Genomic DNA, 20,033 nt, shown 5'->3' on the forward strand with positions numbered 1-20,033 from the left:
GACAGGGGAAGAAATCCTGAAGGGGTGATGGACAGCCTGTGTTCAAATCTTAATTTTGTTCCTTACTCACCTTCCCATAAAGAAGGCTGAGCACCAAAGAACTGATGCTTTCAAATTGTGGTGTTGGAGAAGACTCTTGAGAGTCCCTTGGACAACGAAGAGATCAAACCAGTCATTATTTATTGGAAGGACTGATACTAAAGCTGAAGCTCCAATACTGGAAAAGACTCTGATGCAAGGAAAGATTGAGGGCAGGAGGAGAAGGAAGTGAACAAGGATGAGACAGTTGGAGGGCATTACCGACTCAGTGGACGTTTGAATTTGAGCAAGCTCTGGGAGATGGTGGAGGGCAGAGGAGCCTTGTGCGCTTCAGTCCATGGGGTCACAAAGAGTCAGACACAAGAGCAATAGCAGCAACACCTTCCCTGGGCCTCAGTTTCCCTCTCAGTAGACCAGATGGCATCTAAGGCTTAGTACAGTTTGTTATTTCTTCCTATTGTTTTGCTTTAAAATTAGAATAATTTAGTTAATGCCACTGGTATTTTAAATGTATTTATGCAAAATCATATTCAAATCTTACATAATCTGCTCAAAAAGTAAATTTAATGAGGCATAAATCATTATGGGTATTTTTAATGTTCAGATATTGTAAAATGAAACCAAGAAAGGGTAAAACTAATAATAGGGTTTTCAGTCCCATTTTAGAAATGCCATCCTTCTTCGAAATGGGGGCAGGGGAGGCCTCATTTGCAGAGCTGAAGCTTGTTAAACGTGTAAGTCACTTCATATCCACTCAGGTCACCGTGATGGCCCTCGTCAGAGGTGCAGGAGCCAGAGTCCACGGGGGGAGAGGACACTGAGAAGGGGGGAGCTCAGCAGGGCCTGCCGCTGCATCCCCATCCCTTCTGAGAGCCCAGCTGGGTGAGGGCCCCATGGTGGACCACCCAGGATGGCTCTGAGGTGATCTGAGTGATCAGAGGGGAGAAATCCCAGCTCTGGCATGAGACAGGTGAGCCGTGATGGCACTGGGAGCCTCTGGGTAAGACTGTGCAGGACAGAAGGCTGGAGGCAATCAGAGGAGGGGAGCCAGGGAAGGCCTTGGTCCTTGTAGAGGAGCAGAAAAGGAAGGAAGAAGACGCTGGGTTGCTGAGCAAGGCTGCAGCCTCAAGTAGAGTGTGCGCTGCCTGCCCACCCACCGCACACCCTGCCTTCTCTTAGGACAGGAATAGCCTCAGATCCTGGTGTGTCAGAGGCTCCCCACCTTGCCCCATGTGAGGACTACTGCAGCAGGTCAGCAGGGACTGAAGGAGCAGACAGAGGTGGCCAAAGCCAGTCTGAGCTTGAGAAGGAAGTAAAAGGCTTTGGTCCTAACAGGAAGGGGCCTGCATTAGTGGGGACATGCAGAAGGGTCCATGTGGCCTGCTCCTGATGCTGAACTTGACTGGAGCCTGGGATCTCCTCTGTGGCTGGACAATGGCCAGCTCCCTAACCAGCTGGCAGTGCCTCACATGCAGTGCCAGCCCTGGGAGGGTTGCAGAGCAGCTTAAGCCAGAGCTGGTGGTGACACCTTGTCCCCATCAAGGAAGCCACTGCGTCCATCTCGGAGGGAACAGCAGCTCTGCCTCCAAAATACTGTCTCCAACTCTTTTACACTCTGACTTACAGCCCTGGTTCCAACTGCGCAGCCTCCGTGCTTGCTGCTCTGCTCCTCCTGTAGCTTGTGTACTTACTTAAAAACATTTAATAAATTATTCTTCTGCTTAAACTAAAAATAGAGGGGGCTGTCCTCAGAGGATGTGTGGGTTACACACAGGAACAGCTCCACACTGGGCACAGAGGTATTACATCCCTGTTCTGTGCTTGCCTGCAAAGGACCCCTCTTTGCACCCTTCCAGGGAGCAGAGCACCTCTAACCTTACCGCGTGATCCACTATCTCATTCACTCCCCAAGGTACCCCACAGATACATGCTTGAGGCCAGGCTACTGGATTCAGCCACTCCCAGTGAGGGGGACGTCAGCCAGCCATTCCAGGCTGTGTGTAGTCCCACCAGGCACTTTCCCTATCCCTCTGCTCCTCCCAGGCTTGCTGTCATGTCCTGTGGCCCCCAAAGCACCCCTCACTCACCCCTCCTCCACCATGGCATGGCAGAATGAGAGTTGACCCCGTGGAGTTGGGGAATCAGTGCCCCTTTGGCTCCATCCTCCTCTCACTCCCTTCCTGACCTCCGACCCAGGTTGCCTGACTTTGGTCAGCCTGGGCCTTGAATAAGAAAGACCCAGCCAAAGCCCAGGCTCTTCTCTGGGCTGGGGCAGGGGTTTGCTGCCTCTCCATCCTTGGGTTGCTCTGACCATTGATCAGTTGGTTCTGCAGTAGCTACCTGAGTCTGTCCTGTGTCTGGGCTCCCTCTGAGAAAGGCTGGACATAGGTGAGGGATTCTGAGACCCAGCCTCCCCTGGGGGCCCCCCACCTTACCTTAGGCACCTGTTGCCAGAACTCTTAACTTTCTCATGGTGCATACAGTCTCCAGCTGATCACAGGCAAGGGAAGAAGCCTGACTGGGTGCCAGATGCGCCTCACCCCATGGAGGCCCAAGTGGCCAAGAACCACCATGCCCTCCTCCAACACCCAGAGTGCCCTGCAGCACATCCACCCGGGGCACCATAGCCAGGGCATCAGGGGCCAGCAGCATTGCCTGGATCCTTCCCACAGAGCACTGTTTCTGGAAAAGCTAGCAGAGAATCTGCAGAAACCTACCTGGTGGGAGAAGGGATTCTATCGCAGTCTGCCTGGGGCTGCTGAGTTCACTGAGGTGCAGTCTCTATACTGCTGACTTCCCGGGTCTCCTTAGGGTCCCTGTGAATCTCCCAGAGGACTAGAGGAGTTGCGACAGTTTCCAAAGAGGAACCCTTCTAGGAGATCTAGCTCTTGAGAGCAGTGTTTCAGTCTAGGAGTCATGCTGAAGGTTAGGCAGTCATGGCTCCTCACAAAGACAGGGAGGCCTGATCCAGGCTGTCCTGCTGGCCAGTCTCAGCCACTGACCAGCCCCCCTGTGTTTCCAGCCTACCCCTGGGATCGCTCCAGCCTGAAGTCCATGCCCCTGGACCTGCGGCAGTTTGAGAAGCTGGACACCTATGCCTCACAGGTAGGAGAGCCAGCCCCTCTGCCTGTGTGCCCCCCAACCCTCAAGACAGCTTGGAGTGTCCTAACCCAGGGTGGCAAAGCCTTTGCCCGACCCTCGTAAGTATATCCTGAGTCCCTCAGGTGGGTGGTCCTGAGTTCCTTTCCACAGCGTGTGGATGGGGGACAGAAGGCCAGGACACAGGCCACTTCATTCCCCCCACCCCACTTACAGTCCTGATGCTCTCATCCTGGGCCATACACCTTGTCCCATCCCCTTGATAGACTCCTCTGATTAGCCCTGTCTGTCCTCACCTACCCATTTGGGCATTGCTGTTGCCCAGCCCTGTCAGTCCCAGCCCATGCACGGAGGGAGCGAAAGGATGGGAGAGGACCACGAATGCCAGCACCCACGTGACTCCAGCCGTCCTCACCCCTGGAGCACGTGGGCAGCTGAGCTTCCACACCTCTGGGCCTGGGCGCATCTGGGGTGGGGGTGGGGCAGCTACAAGCGCTGAAGCACTAAGGACATCCCGGGGTCCTGGGAGTCAGGCAGGAACCTCACCACAGAGAGTCTGATTGGAGGAGCCAAGGAGCTGGACCATTGCTAAGGTCACAGTGAGCTGCCTGGGCTAATAAGCCAGGAACTCATCGTTGCCCTAGAAAAACCGCCCTGGGGTGAGCACACGGTGGGTACTCAGGAACCTTGCTTGTTGAACTGATGAGTGATGATAGGCGCTTGGATCAAGAGAGTCTGATTCGAGGCAGGGACGTCAGTAGGAGGACATCCAGCTGTCCAGGCAGGATGAGGCATCCCTGGATGAGGCGGGGACATTGAGAACAGAGAGGAGCTGGAGGCAGAGAGGGGGCCCCTGCCCAGTGTGTGTGCAGTGAAGGGAAGATGGGGAGAGGGGCTTGCCCGTCTCTGGGCCGGGTAGCGGAGGACTGGAGGGCAGGCGCTCGGCGCAGGGAGCGAGGAAACAGGAGCATGTGTCAGGGGATGATGAGTTTGTTGGGATGCAGTGAGCTCTGGTGCCTGCGGAAATAACCACTGGGCAGCTGCATAGCCAAGCCTGGACCCGTATCCTGGCTGGAGAGAAACCCTTGGGCCAGAAACCCTGCCTTGGGAGCCGTCAGATTCATTTAAGAGCTGAAGTCCTAGAGAGGGCATCATCTTGGGGAAGACAGGCCGGGGATCCAAAGGGCCTGGATCTGCCTGAGGCCCGGCAAGATCTGGAAGGATCAGTGTTCTGGAAAGCACAGGCATGGTCAACAGCATGGGCTGTTCACTCTGGCCAGGCAAGGCTAGCACAGGGGCCTTTCCATTCTTCTACATTGAAGTAGATTACTACTACATTGAAGTAGTACATTACTTCTTGGTAGGGGGCAGCTCAGAGGAAGGCTGGAAGTCTCAGCTAGGCTCCAGCAGGCTGAGGGGCAAATGAGGGGGTGAAGGAGGAGGGAGTAGAGAGAAGACCCCACAGGAGCCTGGCAAGGAAGGAAGGCTAGACGTGGGCAGTCCAGTGAGAGAGACTGGGAGGTGTTTTGAAGAGACACGGCAGATAGGAGAGGATGGGACGCCCAGGATAGGAAGGAAGAAGTCAGAACACAGCCAAGCAAGGGCACCGCTTGAGGAAGGAAGAGCAGGCTCTGCTGAGGCAGAGACCCAGACCGGAGGCCTACAGAGAGGCTGGCTGAGCAGGAGGGAGGTCTTATTGGTAAGGAAGCCATGCCTGGGCCTTGCGGAGTCTGAGGCCAGGTCTTCTGTGAATTAGGGAAGGAAAGGGAGGACATCCAGAGTCTGAGCAAGTTGTCACAGCCTCCAGAAGGGATAGACAGACTGCTGGACAGGCCCAGAGAGCAGTGCATGAATGGGGACCAAAGGACCAGAATCCACAGAACTGAAGCCAGGGGTTAAGTCAAGAGTCAGCCAGACTATCATGTGGGCCTACAATGTGTCGGGTGTGGTTCTAGACCCAGGAAGGGGACAAAAACAAGGACCATGCGGTTGGAGCAGCTGACCAAGGGGGCACACGGGAGGGGCCTGGAGGTCTCCCTGTGGTCAGAGGGTGGATCCTGGAGAGCCTCAGAAACACGCCAGGTCAGGAGGATCTCAGCAGGGGCTGACCGAGGTGTGGACAACCACTGCAGAAGTAAGCCCCCAGGTGCCCCTGCTTCTCTAGAAAGAGTGATCAGGGCTGCCTTTCAGCAATGCCAACCCTGAGGGCCCCTGCTGGAAAACCTAACTTGTTCTTTTTTTCTAAATTATAGTAAAATATATGTGACATAAAATCTGCCATTTGAGTCATTTTTAAGTGTACAATCCAGTGGCATTAGTTACACTGCCAGTGTTGTACAATCGTCACTATCGCCTTCTTCCAAATTCAGCCTAAAGAGGAACTTTGTACCCATTAACCAATGACTCCGCATTCTCTCTCCTGCCAGCCCCTGGCAACCTCTAATTCCCTTCCTAGGTATATAGGCCCAAAGAACAAAGACTGATCCTCAGATACTTGTTCACCAATCCTCGTAAGGGCAATATTCACAGTAGCCAAAAGGTAGAAACAATGTAAGTGGCCATCAGAAATGAATGGATAACCTATCTACTATCTCCATGAATTTATCTAGTATTTCATGTCAGTGGAATCATACACTGTGTCTTTTTGTGTCTGACTTGTTTCACTTAGCATCATGTTTTCAAGGTTCATCCAAGTTGCAACATGTAAGAGGACGTCATTCCTTTTCATCAGTTCAGTTCAGTTCAGTTGCTCAGTCGTGTCTGACTCTTTGCGACCCCATGAACCACAGCATGCCAGGCCTCCCTGTCCATCACCAACTCCCATGGATGAGTAATATTTCATTGCACGGTTATACCATACTTGGTTATCCATTCATCTCTGATGGCCACTTACATTGTTTCTACCTTCTGGCTATTGTGAATATTGCCCCTAGGAGGATTGGTGAACAAGTATCTGAGGATCTGTCTTTGTTTTGGGGGTGTATATACCTAGGAGTAGAATTGCTGAGTCACATGGTAATTCCACGTTGAAATTTTTGAGGAACTACCAAACTTTCCCACAGCAGCTGCATCGCTTTACATTTATAGGGATTCTAATTTCTTCACATTTTTGCCTTTGTGTGTATGTGTGTGATTGCCTACCTTTTTTTAAACTACAGTCATCCTAGTGGGTGTGAGGTAGTATCTCACTGTAGTTTTGATTTGCACTTCTATAGTGACTAATGATAGACTTCCCCGGTGGCTCAGAGGTTAAAGCGTCTAATGATAAACATCTTGTTATATTTTTATTGGCCATCTAAATTTTTGGAGAACTGTACGTTCACATCCTTGGCCCATTTTAAAATTGGGTTTGCTTTTGTTGTTGAATTACAGGAATTCTTTGTATATTCTGGATATTAAACCTTTATCAGATAACATTATTTGCAAATTTTTTCTTCCATCTGTAAGTTATCTTTTCACTGTCTTAATATTGTCCTTTGATGCACAGAGGTTTTTATTCTTATGTAGCTCAATTAATCCATTTTTTCTTTTGTATCCCATGATTTTAGCATCATATCTAAGAATCCATTGCCAAACCCAAAGTCATGGTGATTTACCCCTGTGTTTTCTTCTAGGAGTTTTATGGTTTAAGTTCTTACATTTAGGTCACTGATTATTTTTGAGTTAATTTTTTATATGGTATGACGTAAGGGGTCCAGCTTCATTCTTTTGCATATGAATATCCAGTTGTTCAGGCCCTGATGTAGCGCACCCCTCCCACTCCCCAGGTGACAGTCAAGAGTGGCCTCGAGGAGCTGGTGAGCGACCTGCTCCAGGAGGCCCACAGTGACCTGGAGATTGTCCGTGCCATCTGGATCTGGATCTGCCACCACATAGGTAGGCCCGCCTGCGGAGCCGCTGGCTCTGGGACACTGTTCCCAGAGGAGCATCTCTGGGCTTAATTCCATCACCAGTGTGTGTGCAGTAAGGTGGAAGGTGAAGGAGCAGGACTCCCAGGGTTCAGCACCCAGACTAAGGAAGGTTCACTCATATGCACCAGCCGCCCATGTTTACTCCCCCAAGTCTGTGCGCTCCGTGAAGCGCCAGCGGTAGGGATCCCACCTGGCCCTTTGCCCACAGCCAGAGCTGAGGCCCCTCACCCAGCCACAACCTTCCCTCAGTCCTGCCTTCCTGGTCGACCTGCTCCACAGAGATGAGAACCCAGAGCAGAAGGTTGTTTCCAGGAAGGAGGTGGCTGGGGACGAGTCAAAGTTGTTTGAAAAGTTACTGCAGCACCAGAGGTTTCTCAAAGCATCCATGCCAGGAAGGGTGGGCACCCCTCTGCTTGTTCCTTACTCCCACACCAGTGACCTCGCTGCCACTCAGCCTGGTCTCCAAGTTCGGAGAGCCAGGGGCCACACAGCTGCCCCCAGCTCTGCACAGGACCCCCTCAGCTGTCTGACCAGCTCAGGCCAAGCCCCAGGAGGTTGCTAAGGGGAAGCTGGCTGCTGCCTCCTTCAGTCCATGGAGAAACCAAGTGGCAGGATGGACTTCTAGTGACTTCCCTGCGACATAGTGACCAGCGGAGATCCCCTACCTGCTGTCACTGGGCTTTCCTTTTGTCCTCCCAGAGCGGCAGTTAGGGATGCAGCTTAGAGGATGAACTCACCTGACTCAGGTAGGCCATCTGGCCACAGGACCTGAAGGGCCAGCTTCTGCCATGTCAACCTCAGCTGTTCAGCCTGGGCCTAATAAGGGGGCAGGATGGGAATCGGAACATCTGATATGACATTGTGTGTGGCCCCCACCCTCACACACACACACACACACACACACCCTTACACACACACCCAAACACACACACACACACCCTCACACACACACACACATGCCCTCACACACACATGCCCTCACACACACACACCCTCACACACACACACATCCTCACACACACACACCTTCACACACACACCTTCACACACACACACACCCTTACACACACCCTCACACACACACACCCTCACACACACACACACCCTCACACACACACACCCAAACACACACACACACACCCTCACACACACACACACACACACCCTCACACACACACACACACACACACACCCTCACACACACACACCCTTACACACACACACCCAAACACACACACACACACCCTCACACACACACACACCTCACACACACACACACCCTCACACACACACCCTCACACACACCTCACACACACCCTCACACACACCCTCACACACCCTCATACACACCCTCACACATGCACACCCTCACACACCCTGACACACTCTCACACACATGCCCTCACACACCCTTACACACACACCCTCACACACACACCCTCACACACACACCCTCACACACACCCTCCACACACCCTCACACACACCCTCACACACACACACCCTCACACACACACACCCTCACACACACCTTCACACACACACACACACACACACACACACACCCCGTGGGCACATGTGGGCACACACACACCCTTTGTGCCCTCACAGGCCACAGTACCTGCCTCAAGGCCTCACACAGGTCTTAGGCTCTCTCGTTAGCCAAGTAAAGTGGCCTGTCTTCACTTTCGGGGACGAGTGTTAACAGTAACTCAGCATGCTCCATGTGGGTAGTATGAGGCCTTGGCCTTGGGGCTGCAGCAGGGGGCAGCCTCACTGGCTCTGCTTACAGAGCTGCGTGCTCGTGGGGACATGTGGGCAGAGCTCCCAACTGCCCAAGTGATGTGTTGGTCCCTCCCCTCCCAGCCCCTCCTCAGAGACCTAAAGAGCCAGGTGGCCCCTTCTGCCAATGCCTTGCTCTTCCTCCCACCACCCAAGGGTACATTTCCCAGATATCGCCCAGCCTGGGGCCCTGTTCCCTTCAGTCCACAGCAGCCTCTCCTGGGCCCAAGGGAGGCCACCCCAAGTGATGCTGGAAGCAGAGCAGAGGGCGGGGGCAGTGGGGTGGACCCCTCTCTCCTCTGTACCAGCCTGCTCATCTCCAAGGACCTGGTTCCTCACAGCCTCCTCCTCTGCTCTCCAGAATACGACATCGAGGCTGCCCAGGAGAAGGACCGCCAGGCCTTCAAACCCACCGCCATCCTGCAGACCCAGAAGACCAACTGTGACGGCTATGCTGGGCTCTTTGAGAGAATGTGCAGGTACAAAGGGCTCCCAGGCTGACCACCCTGACCCAGCGCTTCCCCCTGCCACCTGCCCTGTGCCTTCACCCACGCTCTGGGCCGAAATGGGAGTTTGCAAACTCTACTCTGAATCCAAGTGAGTCTTGAAAAGGTCAATTTCTCCCTTTTTAACACCAGCATAATTGACTTTGTACCATCTGCCGGGCTTCGCGATACATTAACATAATGGCAGATGAATGCACAGAGATAATTTGGTTATAAAAGGCCCTTTTTCCACCTTCTCCCATCTCTGTGCAGCTGAAGGTTAGAAGAATGGCAGATGTGGGAATGCCAGGACCATGGCTGCAGGCGCCAGGCGGACTATGAAAGGCTGTCCTCCGGGCTGGCGCAGGGGCCTCTTGGGGGAACAAAAGCCCCCCCACCTGGAAAAAATTGTCCACTGGAAAAGCTGAATCACTAGGCAGCAGCTCCTCTCTTGGAGCCTTTGGGGTCTGTTTCCGTTGCTCTGGGAGTGAGCACCTGGCCAGGATGCCTGAGGCTGGGTGGGGGGAGGAGGAGGGGCAACGCAGAGGTGGTGAGAGCAGGCGCGAGGCTGGTAGGGAAGGTGTTGCTGTTTGGAGACCTCGCTGCCGGTTCTGTGTGACCTGGAGACGGACTCCAGGCTGGGGGAACCCTGCTGACCCCACAGTTTCCTCTGCCCACTGTCTAAGTTCTACTGTGTTCCCCCAGCAACAATCAGCCAGCCCTGGGGGCCACTGCAAAGCCCCTCCCCGGGGGGGTAGACAGACTGCACCCACTGCCTGCATGGACCTCTGGGAACGAGTCTTCTCAGACTCCCAAACGTCAGCTGACCAGAACTGCAGGGGGCAATTTATCAAACCAAGAGCAGAGACGATGATAACTAAAGTGTCCACGGGAGGCAATGGAGTGACAGTGTTGTACCACGACCATACGATGTCCTGCTCCCAGGGGGACATGCCACCCACTCCGGGCCTGACCCCCAGCCCTCCAGGCTGCCATCCGCATCACTACCACCCAGCGCAGACACGCTGCTCCATCCCTTCTGTTCTCTCTCTGCTCTTCCATCCCCTACCTCCAAGCCCACCCCTGAGACCACAGCCCCAGAGGGGACCCGAGGGTCAGCGGGCAGAGGATGCCAAGCCCTCTGCAACCCACCCACCCCCCCATACATTCCCACGCTACCCCAGACCCAGGCACCCCCCATACATTCAGGGCTTCCAGGAACCCAGGTCCTCCTCAGCAGCCCCCTGCCCTGGCTCCCGGGCCCTAGGTTCCGAACAAGACTAAAAGCTCACACTGTCCCCATGACGTCCTCCGAACTGCAGCCTCGCCTCCCTTCCAGCCCTGCCCCCTCTGCCACTGCCCGCACTCACACTTTGGCTAATCCTGCTCCATCTGCTCGCCTTGCCTCTCAGTGCTCTTCAGGCCCCACCTCTCCCTCTCCAGATGCCATCAACATACCTATACACCAGCTCAGGTCTTGCTTAGGCTTTTATTTAATCACTTTTCTAAATTAAAAATAAAGCTTAACTATAGGTGATTTATAAAGTGCATAGAAGAAAACAGAAGAAAATTAAGCTACCCTGAATCCTACCAGTTAGAGAACACTTAACATTGTGTCCTATTGCTTTCTGAACTTTGTTCTCTCATATAGCCTTTGCCTGTGCCCATTTCTTCTTATAGGTTTTACATGTCTTCATGTCTCCCCCCACCTTCCCTTTGAACATCCATCTCAGAATCCTATACACAGGTAGGCCCTCAGTGACAGGAAATGACAAGATATTCCTCGCAGACTTGTATGAGTTGGACCTTCTCTTGTAAAATAAGGGAATAGCCCTCCATCTATGCTCAGCTCTATATGAACCTAGCATCTTTCAGAGTGTAATTATTTTCATCTTAATTTGCAAATTGGAAACACTTGGGGTTTTAAGTCACAGAGTATATTTTTTTTTATCCAATAGAAGTCTTCCTAGCATGGTATGGAAGGAGTCCCAGATTCACAGCCAGAAAGACTCTTCCAGGCCTCAGTTAGTTTACCAGTCCTTGATTTCCAATCCTTAACGTCCCGCTCATTAGTTTTGCTCCCTTTGGAAGGCACTAAGCTTCTGGGTGCTGGGAGGGATTGGGGGCAGGAGGAGAAGGGGACAATAGAGGAGGAGATGGCTGGATGGCATCACCAACTCAATGGACGTGAGTCTGAGTGAACTCCGGGAGTTGGTGATGGACAGGGAGGCCTGGCGTGCTGCAATTCATGGGGTCCCAAAGAGTCGGACACGACTGAGTGACTGAACTGAACTGAACTGAAGCTTCTGGGAGCCTCGGTTTTCTCATCTGTACACTGGGGACTCCATTGCCTACTGGCAGGACTAAAGGAGAACTTGGGGGCTGTTATTTTTAACCCTCCCTGTCCTCTCAGTATTGGAGTGTCTTTGCTGTGTAGAACTTTCCTACAGACCACATAGACTCACATAGGCTCAGAAAATTGACATTGGCCTTGAGTGGAACTGCAACTCTTTGGCCTGGTCCAGAGGCTTAACAATGGCCATTTTCTGGCTTGAAACTGATCATTAAAAGACCAACGTTTTGCATCATTTAAAGTTATGTTCCCACCTGGCAGTTACCCTGTGAAATACTCTCCACATAGCCTGGGATATTTAATAATAGCTCACAGTTCTCTGAATTCCTTTAACTTTGGCTTTAAAGATCAGTAACCTCGGCCATGCGTCTTTCCTACGTCCTCTTCTCTTTAAAATAACTGCTGAAGGTTTGGTAAATTCATTAGCAGATCCCTTAATAACCAAGGACGTGTAATCCACACTTGCTGATTTATCCCTGCTTAGTTGTCAGAGTGGCCCCTTAGCAAGAATTGTGTCCACATAGCTGGCATTACTTCTACCAGTCCAGTCTGCCTCCTTGCAATGGCCTCATTAAAGACTGATTTAATAAAGTAATTTGGTGGGGAATTCAGATATTTTTGCAACATCATTCGTTTCCTCATCGTCTTTCTCAAGTAACCAGTGTGCCTTTTTTGTTAGCGCCGCTGCTTGTAACTGCTGGTCCAGTTTCTTTCTGACTTTCTCTCGTCCAGCATTCATGTCTCTCCTTTTGCCTCAGTTCCCCGACAGCCTTCACGAATTCCGCTTCATTTCTTTGCAAGGGTCATGCTTGAGTCCCCGGAATTCTGCCAGCAAGTCAGCCTCCAGTGCAATTTCTTCCCCTGTTACCACGGCGCTAACACCACCAGCTAGCAGATTTTCCAGGGACTTTTGAGAAAGCCAAGAGCTTATTACCAGTTTCAGGCTTTGATGCGGAGGAGACTGGCTGTCACCAATCAGATGTCAGTCTGTTTCCCATGCATCTTCCAGCTGTCACAGCGGTGTGCTGCTGCTCCGCATCATGTCCCAGACGATCCCAGAACATCACTTGGTTCCAGAGGCCCCGAAGGCTGAATATACAGGATAACCTTAAATTATCTCCATCCTATATGGCCTCTGAAAGGAACATCTAAACCCCACCACCCTTTTAGATACATCGAAGGACAGTGCTCATGAAGATGAATTGCATCACTATAGCAAACCAATCTTTATGCCACTGCTGCTGCTGCTGCTAAGTTGCTTCAGTCATGTCTGACTTTGTGCGACCCCATAGATGGCAGCCCATCAGGCTCCCTCGTCCCTGGGATTCTCCAGGCAAGAACGCTGGAGTGGGTTGCCATTTCCTTGGATTGAAACAAATCTTGCTGTACAAAAAGTCTGGTGCAATGCAGATCCTCCTGAACTGGGCATCGGGACCCACGAGTCCTGGCACTGCCTTGCCCCCAAGCCCTCTGTGTGTCCCCAGGCAAGTCAGCTTCCCTCTCTGAACTGCTGACTCTTCACTCATCACAGAGGAGACCCTGAAGTCAACCTCCAAAGGCTCTAACAGGCCTGTGGAGTGAGAATTATTACCATGATTACAGTTACTGACCTCACTGTAAGCGGGGGAGTGGCATAAGGAAAGGAGAAGAGGACCATATACAGAAATATAAACACTGCCAACTTTATAACAAATCAGCTACATAAACTGTGAAACATAAGTCATGGTTATGCATGTCATGCTGCAGTGTAGAAACCACAAACTGGGCTCCCTGGTGGCTCAGTTGGTAAAGAAGCCGCCTGCAATGCGGGAGACCCAAATTCAATCCCTGGGTTGGGATGATCCCCTGGAGAAGGGAAAGGCTACCCACTCCAGTATTCTGGCCTGGAGAATTCCATGGACTCTACAATCCATGGGGTTGCAAAGAGTCGGACACGACTGAGCGACTGTTGCTTTCACTTTCGTTTTGGAATTATATACATACTTAGTTTTTATTGAAATATAGTTGGTTTGCAATGTGGTGTTAGTTTCAGGTGTATAGCAAAGTGATTCAGTTATACATATATATATATATTCATCATATATATATATTCATTTTTACATTTTCTTCCATTATAGATTTTTTTAAGATATTGAATATAATTCCCTGTGCTATACGGTAGGACCTTGTTGGTTATCTATTTTACGTATAGTAGTGTGTATGTTTAATCCCAAATTCCTACTTGATCTCCTACCCCGCCTCCCCTTTGGGAACCATAAATTTGTTTTTTGTGACCTTCTTGAGGACCGTTTTGGGAACTACAGGCCCTAAAATTTCTAATTCACGTGTTTTCCCGGTTAAACTGGCCATTGGGCTTAAAGGTATTGAAACCGTGTTTCCTAATTTTACTATTAGAAATCGCAGTGTTTTCCTCAAGACAGGAAAACAGCATGCTTCGCTACCTCTCCTACAGCTCCTTTCCACCCTCCCTCTTTCCCATGTGGCCCTGACATCCAGGGAGAAGTGGTCAGAGCTAAGGAAGCCCACTGTGGGCAGAGGCTGATGTGTGCCGGGTGCACCGTCCACCCCAGGCCACTCAGCCATCCTGCTGCTGGGGCTTGGATCGTCGCTGGTTTTTGTTTTGTTTTTAATTGGAGGCTAATTACTTTACAATATTGTAGTGGTTTTTGCCGTACATTCACATGAATCAGCCATGGGTGTACATGTGTTCCCCATCCTGAACCCCCCCCACCCCACCTTCCCATCCCATCCCTCAGGGTCATCCCAGTGCACCAGCCCTGAGCACCTGCTGTTTAAAGTGACAGTCACAGTCTCTGGATCCATTGTCTCCTCAGTATTTCCCCTGGCGCTGAGGTTTTCCAAGCTGTCAAAAGTAAAAACCAAGACTCTGCAGCCTGAGGTTATTAGACACATCTCCTTGGCTGATATTTTGGGCTCTAGGATGGCTGGTCAGGGTTCTTTAAGAGATGGAAGTGTTTCTCATCCTCTGCTCATTCTTTAGTGCTCTCTCAGATCTTTCCAGCAAATTCCTCCCCCTTTGGGTTTCCTGAAAGAGCTATGCTTAGTTGCTCAGTTGTGTCCAGCTCTTTGCCACCCCGTGGACGTAGCCCGCCAGGTTCCTCTGTACATGGGGATTCTCCAGGCAAGAATACTGGAGTGGGTAGCCATGCCCTACTCCAGGGGATCTTGCCAACCCAGGGATCAAACCCAGGTCTCCCGCATTGCAGGCAGGTTCTTTACCATCTGAGCCACCAGGGAAGCCCAAGAGCTATGCTTATCACTAGCATTTTTGTCATGGTTCACATATGCATTCTCTTCCTATTAAGAGAACATCCAGGGAGGCCAGTGAGCTTTATTTTTAGAGCATCATAATTTATTATGTTAGAGTATTTATTATATTTCTAAATGATATGATATAGGATATTATATCATACAGGGGATATGATCCCCTGTACAGTGCTTTGCAGAGTGTGTACAGTCAGCAATCTTTGGAGGCCTGAGGTGGCTGTGGGTCACCTGACCAGCAACTAGCATCTGGAATGACTAGTTCCACATTTTGCGTGAGAGTTATGGATTATTAACAATAATACTCTACATTATGACTGCTTTGTCCAACTCATCTTGCACACTGCTGCCTGGTAATAAAATATCCTCATATCATAGTCAAGCATGGCAGAAGCTTACTGCTGAGGGGATTTTTTCATCTTTATTCTGCCCCAGGCATTCCCCACAGCCCTCCCAGCTTCTCCTCAGCCTGTCAGTGGAGAATCAACCCCTAGAGATCATTTAACACCAACCTTTCGTTTTGCCCGTGATGAGCCTGGCAAGGTCACAATGGAGTGAACGGGTTCTCCAGGCCAGTCTCACCCCCTCCAGCCCCGAGCCCTCAGGAGGACATCCAGACACTCCCTTCTCCCTCTTGCAGCCCTTCCCAGGCACAGGGTGGGGTGTTCACGCTTATTCCCCGACTTGGTGCTCAAATCTGACCTCCAGTTTGGCCCTGGGTGGGAGGATACCTCTGCCCAGGGCCACAGCTTCTCCCAGGAGGACACTTAGCTCAAGCCAGCCCTCTACCTGCACCAACACCAGCCCATCTTTATCATAGCACCCGGAGGCCACGTGGGAACTCAGTGCCTCTCCTGCCTCCCCTGATGTTGGGTGGCTCTGAGTGGAGGACAAGCGTGCTCCTGAGGACCATAGCTCCCTTCCCTTCCCTGCGAAGCGACCCCTTCCCGTCCTCCACGTGCCGGCCACTCATTTCTCCCTCCTCCAGTCCTAGAAATTCATGGGCACCAACATTCTGGCCAAGAATGGAAAATAACTCACTAAAAGTGTCATTTTCAAGTAGCACTTATGATTTTTTCTTCCAATTCAAAAAGCAACACATAATCATCATTGAACATTTTAAAAATAGAGAGAAGTTTAAAGAAGAAAATTAAAATCATCCCAAATCCCATCACTAAGAGACCGGATGACTTTTGTGCTGTCTCTCTCACTCTGCCCTCCCCCTCAGTTTCTGGTTCTCCATGCACACATATGCACGCATGCACACGCACGTGCACGCACACACACACACACACACTCAGGGATTGTGCTGATGACGGGGTCTTGTAGAAGGTTGTCAATTAACAGTAAATGTGTCAGGAGCATCTCTTATCTCGCTAAATATTTTTCACCACATTCCTTCTCCTTATCCACTCTCTGAGTATGTGGAGCCCTACCTCCAATGGAACGCCCCGCCTATCCCAGTATCTTCATCGCACCCCTCTGGCCTTGCAGGCACCTCCCTTCTCAGGGATTCCCTGGTGGCTCTGCAATGCTGGAGGCTGGAGTTCAATCCCTGGGTCTGGAAGATCCCCTGGAGAAAGAAATGGCAACCCACTCCAGTATCCTTGCCTAGAAAATCGCATGGACGGAGGGGGCTACGGTCCATAGCATCGCAAAGAGTTGGACATGGCAGGCTACAGTCCATAGGATCGCAAAGAGTCGGACGTGGCTGAGCAACTGCACTTTCACTGCATTTTCACTTTCTTTCGCTTTCTCCCCTCTCTAAGGGGAGGGTCTAAAAGACTTCTAAGTATTAGAGGCCTTTTTTTCTCTAAGACTGCAAACTCATTCAGATCATACCTTCTGAGAACAAACCCCCTGGGCCTCACGTCCCGTTGTAGCTATGAGGAGGGGGCTGTCCCGGTATGCCTGCTTCTTCCCCCTGCCCCCGCTCCGGGCTTCTGGACCTACCCCTGCTGGGCCTCCTGCCTCTGGGGGGCCCTTCTGCTCCTGGAGTCAGTGTTGGCTTGCGCCAGCAGAATCCTGACATGGGATCTACTTTCTCTTGCTCTCTGCTCGCACTCCCAAGTGCTTCCGAAATCCTTCCCACGGGCCCAGCTGGTCTGTTCTCATGGGATTTCTTTGACAGTCTGGGGAACCTGAACCTCCTTTTGTGAAGCGGCAGGCAGAAGGGACGGGGAGGTGGGGGGCATGGGGTGGCTGTGAAACTTCCCAGCCCATAAGGAGCCTCGGCAGGGCAGGCCTGCCGCTGGGCAGAAGACGGGAGTTCAGGCCATGTGGGGCCGTGAGTGGCGCCCCTGGCAGGGTGGAATCTGGTGATTCGCAAGCTCCACATCTTGCCCCACTCGCTCTTTCAACAAGTGATATGTAAATGCAAATAAGTCATATTTAATCCAATATTCTGCTAACTGTTCGTTAAACATTCATTTTTATATGGATAACGTCCAATTTCTGTCCCCATGCCTATCCTATGGCCATTTCACCCTATCGCCCTGAGGCTCCGTGACCTCTTGTTTAGAGCAACTGAGGCTGTAGACCTGCTCCTGGAGGGACCCCCACCAAGCACTTCCCAGATAGAGGCCCAGCCACACTAGGAGCGCAGCCCCAGTTCATGCGAGGGGAGGGCGGAGTCGGCAGACAGCTCGTGCTGAGCCCCATCTGATGGGCTGGTGCAAGTATCCTGGGTATCACCCGTTTGGGTGTTGATTACACCAAGGTTCCACAGTGAAAGGAAAGGGGTCTTGAAAAAGGAGTCCCTTGTTCTAACTCATACAAAGGCCCCAGAAAGGCTAGCACAGAGGGTCCCCTGGGTCAGAAGAGCAGCCCACCCCTCGACTGCCATGACGGGGGCAGGGCTGCTGACGGGCAGGGCCAGCTGCCCATGGCAGGACTCTCAGGGTGCTTGCTACAGCCATGGGGCAATGCCCCAGCTCGGGTCTGAGCCTCAGGGTCTCAGCTACAAGCGCCCAGTGCATGTATAATTTGCCCATGTTGTCTCCAGAGGTGACCAGCGCCCACCCGCCACTGTCCAGGCCAACTTGTTGTGAGCACTGGGGGAATGCATTGTCAAAGGGGTCTTGATAAAAGCTTGGCTGACCGGTCATCATTTCCACTCCCAGAATGAAAGCCATCAGGAACTCTGAAATCATGGCCAGGCCATTTAGTCAGAAAATAGCCTTAATGCACCATGGTGGTCCTGGCAGTGAGCCAGTCCTCTCCAGGTCTGGGCAGGGACCCCAGCTAGCCTGCCCCAGGGGTCCTCCCACAGCTGTCTGTGGGCTGGACGTGGAGGGGAGGTGGGCTCAGCTTCCTCCTGCACCCTCATATCCAGCACCCCTCCCTGACACCTAGGTGTCACCTAGGCCCAGCTCCCCAGCCCTGTGTCTAGAGTCACTCTGGTTTTTCCAGCACATTGTCCTGCCCCTGGTTTCCATGTTCACCAGGCAGAACTCTCTGTTGCACCAGCGTCCTGCAGCTGCCAGCAGAGCCCCCAGGTCGACTCAGGGGACAGCCCCAAGGGCTGTGTGCAGGCTGGAGGAGCCTGCAGCCAGTCTGTCTGTGCCGGAGGTGGCAGGGACCAGCCAGTCCATGTCGCCTCCTGCCCCCACCTCTGCAGATAAAAGCCCTCAGGCTGTATGTGTGTGACTGTGTGAAAGGCAGGGAATAGGAGAGGTATGGAGGGGCTGACAGCAGACAGGCCTGAGGCAGGGCCACAGACAGACACACACGCGGGGCGGAGGGACCCCCGGCAGGAGCCGCCTCTCAGAGCCGTGTCCTGCCCCAGGATCGCTGGAGTGCAGTGCGTGACCGTGCCTGGCTACTCCAAGGGCTTTGGCTACCAGCTGGGGCAGAGCTTCTCTGGGGAGTTTGACCACGCCTGGAATGCCGTGTTCCTAGAGGGGAGATGGCACCTGGTGGACAGCACCTGGGGCAGTGGCCTGGTGGATTCCTCCACGTCCAAATTCACCTTCCTGTGAGTACTTCAGCTCTACGGGGGTCTGGTCAGTGGAGACGGGAGGCAGGAGCCTGAAGGAGGCGGCAGTGGAGAAGACCAGTGGAAGGGGAAGGAGAGCTGGGGGCCTCTGTGTGCTGCGGGCCCTCACCCCCTTCCTCTGGCTTCAGGGGTGAGCTAGCTCCAGGCTGGTGACAAGAGCCCAGACCTTTCTGTCACCTCACCCTTCACTGTCTCAGTCCCCCCTCTGGCTCCCCAGCACTCCTCTTCCACACAAGGGCTAAAAGCACAGTGTCTGCCCACAGGCCAAGTGCCAAGAAAGGCAGGGCTGAGAAGCTCCTTTAAGTGTCTGGAGGTTCCCATCAGGCTTTTAAAAAGGCCTAGTCGCTCAGTCGCATCCGACTTTTTGCCACCCCACAGACTGTAGCCCGCCAGGCTCCTCTGTCCGTAGAATTCTCCAGGCAAGAATACTGGAGTAGGTTGCCATTTCCTTCTCCAGGGGATCTTCCCAACCCAGGGATCAAACCAGGGTCTCCTACATTGCAGGCAGATTCTTTACCTTCTGAGCCACCAGAGACTCATAGTCGGGCCTTTGGCCATTGACTATGTTATTATTTGAGATGCTAGAATTCTCTCCTGCTGCTTCTCCCCAGATATCAGGGCTTCTCCTCCTCCTCTCTGGTGTAAATGCAGCCATATCCCACCTCTGAGGGAGGGGGTCTGGCTTGTGGGAAGGGGTGTCAGGGTGCTCAGTATTCCTGTGGGTACTGCGGGGCAGGGTGGCTGGGAGGCAGGTCTGGAGCACATCTGTCCTCCAAGGCGCTGGCCTTAGCCTAGGCCATGACATTCGCGCAAAGCTTGATGTCCATCAGCAGCTCAAATGCCTTTTCGTCCAGAAAAATGAGAGTGCCGCCCCGCTTGTGCAGCTTAAATCCTGACAGCTCTGCGTGCGGGGCAGACGCGGTGGGTACAGAGCCCGTACTGGGAGGAGGTGTCAGTCACACCCGCCTTTGCTCCGTCAGCTGTGAGTGCTGCCCACCTTGGGCTGAGTGAAGGCTCTCCCATCTCGGAGGGGTCCCCCCTTCTTCTCCTGATCCCCATCACTGACCTCTAGAGAGCTGCGT

General features: G+C 52.5%; 1 protein-coding gene across 3 annotated transcripts in view; it reads left to right on the forward strand.

Annotated features, from left to right (window-relative positions):
* The window catches only part of KY (kyphoscoliosis peptidase), a 49,866-nt gene that overhangs the window by 20,930 nt on the left and 8,903 nt on the right, over positions 1-20,033 (forward strand). For 2 of the 3 annotated variants that reach the window (XM_027960210.3, XM_042236797.2), the window contains exons 6-9: positions 3,062-3,144; positions 6,906-7,014; positions 9,193-9,310; positions 18,742-18,930. In XM_027960210.3, the coding sequence (XP_027816011.1) occupies positions 3,062-3,144; positions 6,906-7,014; positions 9,193-9,310; positions 18,742-18,930 (499 nt within the window). The remainder of the gene's footprint in view (positions 1-3,061; positions 3,145-6,905; positions 7,015-9,192; positions 9,311-18,741; positions 18,931-20,033) is intronic. The other variant, XM_027960214.3, reaches the window with a different exon arrangement.

This window comes from Ovis aries, chromosome 1 (genome assembly GCF_016772045.2).
Source record: "Ovis aries strain OAR_USU_Benz2616 breed Rambouillet chromosome 1, ARS-UI_Ramb_v3.0, whole genome shotgun sequence".
Taxonomy (NCBI): Eukaryota; Metazoa; Chordata; class Mammalia; order Artiodactyla; family Bovidae; genus Ovis; species Ovis aries.